The 8,789-nt window shown below is 42.5% G+C and overlaps 1 protein-coding gene across 1 annotated transcript; it reads left to right on the forward strand.

Annotated features, from left to right (window-relative positions):
- Positions 1-1,790: 1,790 nt before the first annotated feature.
- INSM1 (INSM transcriptional repressor 1) lies at positions 1,791-3,163 on the forward strand. Its single transcript, XM_082251502.1, has one exon. The coding sequence runs from the start codon at positions 1,848-1,850 to the stop codon at positions 3,096-3,098; it is 1,251 nt and encodes a 416-aa protein (XP_082107628.1). The 5' UTR covers positions 1,791-1,847; the 3' UTR covers positions 3,099-3,163.
- The last annotated feature ends 5,626 nt before the right edge of the window (positions 3,164-8,789 follow it).

Raw genomic sequence — 8,789 nt, forward strand, 5'->3', positions numbered from 1 at the left:
TGATCAAATGGTGGCCAGATGCTTTGACTTTTTTATCCAATGGATGCACAATTCAATCAAAGCGATCGAACTGGAAATTGTTCAAATGGCTGTAACTTTCCTTCCGATCGATTTAGCCTAAATTTCGATTGGATTTGATCAAACGTTGGCCAGATGCTTTGATTTTATAATCTGATCAATGTGTGATTTAATGAAAGCGACAATTTGGAAAACGTTCGAATAGCCGTGTGATCGATTTAGATCGAACTTGATCAGAGTCAATCGGCCATGGCAGAAATTGATCAATCGCTTTTCATCAATTGGCAGCAGGAGATGAATCATTCTATTTTACTGGATCAGATTATGGGGTCTCATGTTTGAAACAGAGACAATGGATCATTTATGATTGTATCTTCCAAATATCGATCAAATTCAAATTCCTGCGTGTCATTGGGATCAATTGTGTCGCTGGATATAGAGCGATTATTTATTTTGGGGGGAAATGGATGAGAAAATAAACTGATCATTTATTGAAGTGTGTGGTGGAAGCAGAGATGTGATGGATAACTATAATCTTATCTTCCTAATATTGTGTAATTGACTTAAGCCCCGTACACACGTCCCGAATGTCGGCCGAACGATCGGCCGTCTTTTGTCCAGGGCTGTCCTGTCGGCTGAAAACTGCAAAAAACTGCACATGAATTTTGTTGGCCAACAACAGCCGACTGCAGAAATGATGTCATGTGATGGTTAACTTTCCGTGTGTTTTTTCTTTTCTGAGCATGCCCAGTCTTGCTAATTGGCTGTTTGTCGGCCGAAATCTGTACTGACTGGCGAACAATCGGCCGTTCTGGTGTCGGCCAACAAAAATTTTAATGCCTGCACAACAGATTCTGTTCGGCCGAAAAGTCGCTGTCGGTCAGAAGCATCATACTAACAAGCTGACAATCGGCCGATCGTTCGGTGGCCGAATATTTACGGCCGACAATCGCTACGTGTGTACGGGGCTTAAAGATTGATTATTGCTATCAGGAGAGATTGATTTGAAAATAAATTGTCGATTTATTGAAGTGTGGTTGAAGCGGAGATGTGATGGATAAATATGACCCTATCTTCCTATAATGAAGTGTGCGGTGGAAGCGGAGATGTGATGGATAGGTATGATCCCATCTCCCTAATATTGTGATGTTGACTGAAGTTCGATTCTTGCTATCAGGGACATGCATTGGAAATTAATTGTCGATTTATTGAAGTGTGTGATGGAATCAGAGATGTGATGGATGATCCCATCTCCCTTATATTGTGATGTTGAGAGATCAGATCCGCAGACCGATCTTCTCCTCCATCAGGTGACAAGCCCTGTAGATTGTCAGCTCTTGAGCCCAGAATGTCTCCGGTATACATGTGTCCTGTATTGATCAGCCGATCTCCTTGCAGTGTATCAGAGAGGTAGTGTGAAGACTCGCTGTAGTTGTGAATGGGTGTGATCGGTGACACAATGGCTGGGAGAAGCGTGCTGTGCCCCCCGCCGGCAGTGTGTCCAGCTCTCTCCCCTTTGTGTGGACGGCGGGTCAGCCCCCCACCCCCCTCTCCGGGACACAGGCACGTGTGGCAGCCCATTGAAGGGCAGTCAGGCGCGAGGAGGGGCGGGGCCGGGCGTGTGCCTGCAGCCTGAGAGGGGCGGGGGCTCAGGTACATCTGCCGCTTCGCTCCCAGCCACGCCCCCCAGCGGCACTTCAGACGCCGGCTCGGGCCGCTATTGGCTGCCGCAGTGACAGCACGGCTCGTGCCGGGGACGCTGTCTGCTTATAAAGGAGGAGCCGGCCCGAGGCGCGAGCGATCCGCACTGACAGCCCCGAGCCGCAAACATGCCTAAAGGCTTCCTAGTGAAGAGAAGCAAAAAGTCCCCGCCGGTGTCCTACCGAGTGCGGGATGAAGAGGAGGACAGAGCGCAGGCCGCCCCCCCGGCATGGATGATGTACGCCGTGTCCGATCACAGGCCGGCTCCGTGCCTTACCGGAGGCTCCCTTCCCCCGGCCAGCCCCGACCGAGCAGCCCCAGCTCCCCCCTGCAGCCCCCGGGCGCCCCCTGCCGGTCAGTTCGGAAACCCGGAGTCCGTGCAGCAGGCGCTGTCCAGCCCGACTCGCCCGGTGAGCAGAGATTACCTAGAGAGAAGCTTCAGCTTGGGATCGCCGGTGTCCGCCGAGTCCTTCCCGTCTCTGGTCACCTCTATGGAGCCGCTGCTCTACCCTACGGCGGGGGAGATGAAGATGCCATCCTCCTCCTCCGGGATCCCCCCCATAAAGAGGGTGGCAGAAGCCAAGCCCGCTCACCCCAAAGCGCCCGCCGCTAAGAAGACCAAAGCCATCCGAAAGCTGACCTTCGAGGACGAGGTGACCACCTCCCCGGTGCTGGGGCTGAAGATTAAGGAGGGTCCGGTGGAGCCACCCCGGCCGCGGGCACCGAGCTCTGGGCACAAGCCGCTGGGGGAGTTCATCTGCCAGCTGTGTAAGGAGGAGTACAGTGACCCCTTCTCCCTGGCACAGCACAAGTGTTCCCGCATCGTACGGGTGGAGTACCGCTGTCCCGAGTGTGATAAAGTCTTCAGCTGCCCTGCCAACCTGGCATCTCATCGCCGCTGGCACAAACCCCGGCCCCCAGCCGCTGCCCCCGCCACTAAGGAAGAAGCACTCAGTGACCGGGACACCCCCAGCCCCGGGGTCTCCGAGTCCGGATCCGAAGAAGGCAACTATGAGTGTCCGCACTGCTCCAAGAAGTTCCGCCGCCAGGCTTACCTGAGGAAACACCTGCTGTGCCACGCCTCCGAGGAGCTGATCTACCCCGAGGAGCGGAGAGCCAAGAGTCCCGGCCCCATCAACCTCAGCAGCGGAGGAGGAGGAGAGTGCTACCCGTGCCCGGTGTGCGGAGAGACCTTCCCAGGGAAGAGCAGCCAGGAGCGCCACCTTCGTCTCCTCCATTCCTCCCAACTCTACCCCTGCAAGTACTGCCCGGCCACCTTTTACAGCTCGCCCGGCCTCACCAGGCACATCAACAAGTGCCACCCCTCTGAGAACAGGCAAGTCATCCTGCTGCAGGTGCCAGTGCGCCCAGCCTGCTGACCAGGGACTGGTGGGGGGTGGAGATGCCATCCAGAGGGCATGACCCAACTTAGTCCCAGCCTAAAGACTTTAGAAGGTGCCTCCCAGATATCAATGAATGGGCACTTAGCCTAGTCCCAGCTCAAAGACTTTGGAAGGGTTGAGGGTGCCTGTGCCACCCAGACATCCATGATTGGCACCCAGCTTATTCCCAGCCTAAAAACTTTGAGGGTTGAATGTGCCACCCAGACATTGATGGGCACCCAGCTTATTCTCAGCCTAAAGACTTTGAGGGTTGAAGGTGCCATCCAGACATCAATGATGGCCAAATCAGCTTAGTCCCAGCTCAAAGACTTTGGAAGGGTTAAAGGTGCATGTGCCACCAAGACATCAATGATCAGCACCCAGCTTATTGCCAGCCTAAATACTTTGAGGGTTGAAGGTGCCATCATCAATGATGACCAACACAGCTTAGTCCCAGCTCAAAGACTTTGAGGGTTGAAGGTGCCATCCAGATATCAAGAATTGGCAGCCAACATAGTCCCAACCTAAAGAATTTGAGGGTGGAAGGTGTCATCCAGACATCAATGATGGGCACCCAGCTCAGTCCCAGCCTAAAGACTATGGGAGGGTTGAAGTTTCCAGTGCCGCCTAGACATCAACCCAGCTCAAATACTTTGCCAGGGACAGTGCTCAACAGACAGGTTGCATCACCCAGCTTAATCCCAGTCCAAAGACTACACAAGTGCCCCCCCAAACATCAAGGCTGGGCATTGCTAAGAGGGCACCTCCTAGCCTGCAGACCAGTTGAAAGACTATGCCAGGGACTGGTGTAGGGTGGAGGTGAAGGTACCAGTGCCACCCAGGTTGGGCACTGATCAGAGGGCATGACCCAGCTTAGTCCAAACAGGGTGCTGCACATGTATTAGCCCTTCCAAAGGGGACTTCTTGTGAGTTATGACTCAGTGCCCACTGATCACTATGGACTGCTGCCACTGTGGCCCCGAAAAGAACTGTGCCTTCTTTGATGCAACCAATTGCCATCTTTAGAGACAAGAGGTCTGCCAGCCATCAGATCTGCCAAACCAAGACAAGCATTGTAGCAGCCATAGATTGAAGTGCATTAAAATGTGGTTATTGTGCTTTAAAGCAAGACAGCATTGCCTAGCAATTCACTAAGGGGAGACTGCACAGTGGGTCAACCTTTGTAAGTTTTGTTTTTTGTTTTTTTTCTGCTGTGCCCACAAGGGAACAAGCACTCTGAACACATGGCATCTCTCTGTGTACCAAGTAAGGATTACTAGCAGCAACAAAGCAATAATGTCCTCTTCATGACTACATTCCAGACCTTCTGTAAACTTTTAAGGCACTATATGGAGGCACATTTTTTTAATCATTGATATTTGCACTGCCGCAGTGCCAGGCCATCCCGCCTAGCCTAAAGGGGCAACATTATTGCTTTCTGCTACTGATTATTTTGTATAAAATAAATGCTTTGACCTGTGCTGTCATCCCCTAAAACACTAGTGATGCAAACATGTAATGGTGTTGTCTCTGTGTCTTATATCATTTTTTTAATTGTTATGCCAGTGGGCATGATACTGGCATCCGAGGATACCTGTTAAATTGTCTATTTTGTCATGGGGGGGGGGGGGGGGGGTGGTTGGGGGGGATGAAGCAAACACTGTATGCTTAGATGACAGATGATTCTACATGTATTTGGTGTGCTACACTACAGGTCATTGCAGGGTGGGCTCCTTTTCTTTTTTTGGTCCTCGCCAACGTTGCCCACTCTTTTAGCAGTAGACAAGGGTGAAGGTCTTTCTATTTGTTTTCTTGTAATTTTATGTCTCCTTTTTGGCTCTGGTCTTTTTTCGATGTGCTTTGTAGCCTACGGGTTCCTGTTTTTCAGTCGATCTTTAAGATATAACTGCCTTTAAACTGAAATGACTGACATGATTAGCTTTATAATGACTTGTGATCTGCTGGATTCTAGACTTTCTATTTTCTGTCAACAAGTCTGCTTAGGACTGGGAGAGGGAGACATCTATTTAGTCTTTAGCCACAAATGCCTTGTCTTTTAACTTTGTAGAGTAAGAAATACAAACTGCCTTTTATGACTTCATCAATCTAGGGGCCAGCCAGGAATCGCATCACACAACACAACTTTTTTTATTTATTTTTTTTTCTTAAAAAAAAAAAACTTTTTATTTTTTAAATTATGCTCCTCCAAATATTTTCTGGTGGAACCACAGACATGCTTTACTATCCAAATGTATATGTTGATTTTAATATTAATTATGTTTATTTATTATTTTATTTATTTATGTGAATGACAGATATAATATTTGATCAAGGTTATATTGGAGTCTTTTTTTTTTCCTTTTGATGTTATGACATTCCACACTGAATTGCAACCATTTTATTTTTTATTTATTTGTATTTGTTTTCTTACACTAAAATGAAAAAGGTTGCGCCTTGATACATTCCTCAAAAAAAAAAAAAAATGGCTATTTGCATTAACTGTGCTTTAAGGGGCAGATGGCTCTTGTTAAACGGATAGCTCTTATATGTCTAGAAGCAATCTCTTTTCTACACACATTATTTTCTTAACTGCTAGCTATTTATAGAGAGCTTCAATAGAACTGTTTCAACTGTGTAACAATTTGCTATTCAAATAAAAATATTTTCAAATTCAAATCCATACCCGTTTGGCTTGTGTTTTCTGTGTGTCTTCAGTTATGCAGTGCAGAGTGTCTTTACTATCATGAATGTGTCAAGTTTTTGAAATGCTTTGTCATTTTTAGAATAGGAATGGTTAACTAAAGATGTGCTATATAGGATTTAATAATCAAATGAGCAATGAATTACAAAGTAATTCCTGCGTGGCATCTTCTGTGTTCCTTTGTTTGTGTTGTATTTAATAAGCCCGGAAAATGTTTCTAAATAAAATCTATTAAAAAAACAAAATAATGGCTAGGAAGTGGCCAATAAAACTGTTGGGGGGAAACAAAAAAAAAAAACATATCAACCAACAGCACCCATTGTCCTGACAGTGCCAAGGTACCTATCTGATTGGTTGGTGTGAGTTACTGAACTTTGTAGAATACGTTTGTTCAACTGTAAAGATTAAACTTCAATGAATATAAAATCAGATTTATTTTTCAATATGCAGCAATATATTTTTATAAGTAAAAAAAAAAAAAAAATTTTTTTTCTAGTTTACTTGTGTCTTAATTTTACAAATTCAGGTTCAAGCCACATAAAATAGGCTTGTAAAGTTTTGCATATATATATATATATATATATATATATATATATATATATATATATATATATATATATATATATATATATTTTTTTTTATTTTTTTTATTAATTAACAAAAGTATCAAAAGATTTAAAAAAATCAAACTGAAATCCCACAAATTTACAGGACAAATTCCACATTTATTAGGGACAAATTTAGAAATAATTTTTTTCTAGTTTACTTGTGTCTTAATTTTACAAATTCAGGTTCAAGCCACATAAAATAGGCTTGTAAAGTTTTGGGTATATATATATATATATATATATATATATATATATATATATATATATATATAATTTTTTTTTTTTATTAATTAAAAAAGTATCAAAAGATTTAAAAAAAAATCAAACTGAAATCCCACAAATTTACAGGACCAATTCCACATTTATTAAGGACAAATTCAGAAATCATTTCATTGGTTTCTATTGAGATGGTACAATTATGGAAACACGTCTTTATCAGCAGTGATTTAACTTTAAATACTAGAATTATTCTAACATACATTTCATACATTGTACCCGAATCAACTATTTTGATTATTTATTAAATAGGTGCCAGATGGACAGATTTCTAAATTGTGTTTCTGCTAAGCCTATGGTAAGACAGTGCAGCTGATTTACCAATGGTATTGAGGCTGTTCGCTTTCCAAACTCAAATTTTAACTTTGGAAAAAGTGTAGGTTTTCTTCACAAATAAAGTAAACCTGCATTCACTTTTGAACATCCAACAATGTGCAAGGGAAATTAAAACGAAAAATAGGATTTTTGCAGTATGATTGGTTGATACAGCTTTATCTTGTGTACTAAGCGCAGGGTCTGCCTGTACACCTTCCCTACGGACAGTTAAACATGTTTTTTGGGAGTAAGCCATCTAAGAAAGTGAAGTTCAAAATGCATTAAAAAAAAAAAAGGGAAAACTGTTAAATTGTGCAACCGGTTATCTATTTTTAATAAAAGTCATTTTAAATATTCTGTTTTCCATATTACAAAAAAGTTCAAGTTCTCTAAAGCTATACATTACCTTAGTGATAGTCAAAAGATGATAAAAAAAAAGCAAAAATGCAGCAATAAATACAGAATATTCTGTGCTCTGTGTTTCATGCTTTTCTTTACACTTAGATTTTGTTTGTAAATACAAAGATTATGATGTTAAACATTTTTAGTAGTGGTATTGCTTTGTTGTGTTATATAAGAGTTTTTCAGCAACATGTTCTAGTTATTGCTACTGTTAGGTAGGAAAATTTGCCTAAATAATTTCTTATAATATGAGATGGCCTTACAGTAAAGGAAAAACTAGTTGCATGCATTGATCGCATATGGCGGGAAGGGGGTGGGTGTTATTCCTTTTTCACACCTGTGCGATTTTGATTTTTTTTTTTTTTTTTTTGATGTGCATTTTTGGCTCCAAAGAATTCATTTGGAGTGCATGGAAATGTCATTGTGTAAAGTTCTCCTTAATCTCATATTGGCCATGGGTTTGTTAGTCTGATTTACAAGATCTGTGATCTGCTAGCAACTGCTATACACTCCAGTAAAGGGTTAATATTATGCAGCAAATGAAGTGCCTTCAATGTTTTTTTATTTGTTGCTCTGGGCAATATTTCAAAAAATGTTTAAACACCTGTCCTGATAGTTACAGTGTCATAACCCAGTCACTGGATCATCTTTCCAAATATTCATTCTACACTACACAGAAATTCAATGTTTTCTTTCTTTATCAACTTCACTTATTGCGTATCTAGCCACAAAAACAGAAATTAAAAAAAAAAAAAAACAATGTGGCCAATGCTTAGATGTGATGGCTACATTATTGTGTCTTTATGTATTTTATTTAGGCTTTTGTTGCTTTATTTTCACCTGGTGATGCAGCAAGTAACACACTTCCCATCTTAGGGTGGGTTTAATCACTCCACTGACCTACGGAGGAGCAAAATAGCCAACACTATCATCCTGTGGCAAGGGTAGAGTTACATGGACTTTACATAAGTGACAAATAATAATAATAAATTAAGCCAAACTCTCACTAACACTTTCTAAGCAGTTTCTTTTCCTTGTGGGATAAAGGTTTTACATAAATGAATAAATGCTGACCATTATCAGTGGTAAACGGTCTCAACCCTCTATACCAGACTTACTGGCCGGATCAACAAGGAATAAAACTATACAGGGAGACTCGGAAAAACAAGAGACTGCTGTTCTAGTTGTTTGTTTGGCGCAGGCTTATACATAGGATTCTATGGGCGGTGTCTTAACAATTTTCAAAGTGCAGTGACAGATTTAGGGACAGTTTTTTTTTTTTCTAAGTGCATTGACATACCATGTACCACCCACGCCTTAAGATTCTGTTTTTTTTTTTTTTTTTGCCAGTAATAATATTTATTGATATATTACACATAGTACAGG

This window comes from Pelophylax lessonae (genome assembly GCF_965119305.1).
Source record: "Pelophylax lessonae genome assembly, chromosome: 3".
In the NCBI taxonomy this organism is placed as follows: Eukaryota; Metazoa; Chordata; class Amphibia; order Anura; family Ranidae; genus Pelophylax; species Pelophylax lessonae.

Excerpts from the sequence above, each read along its gene's own strand:
- INSM1 (XM_082251502.1), top strand. The coding sequence starts at position 1,848 with ATGCCTAAAGGCTTCCTAGTGAAGAGAAGCAAAAAGTCCCCGCCGGTG.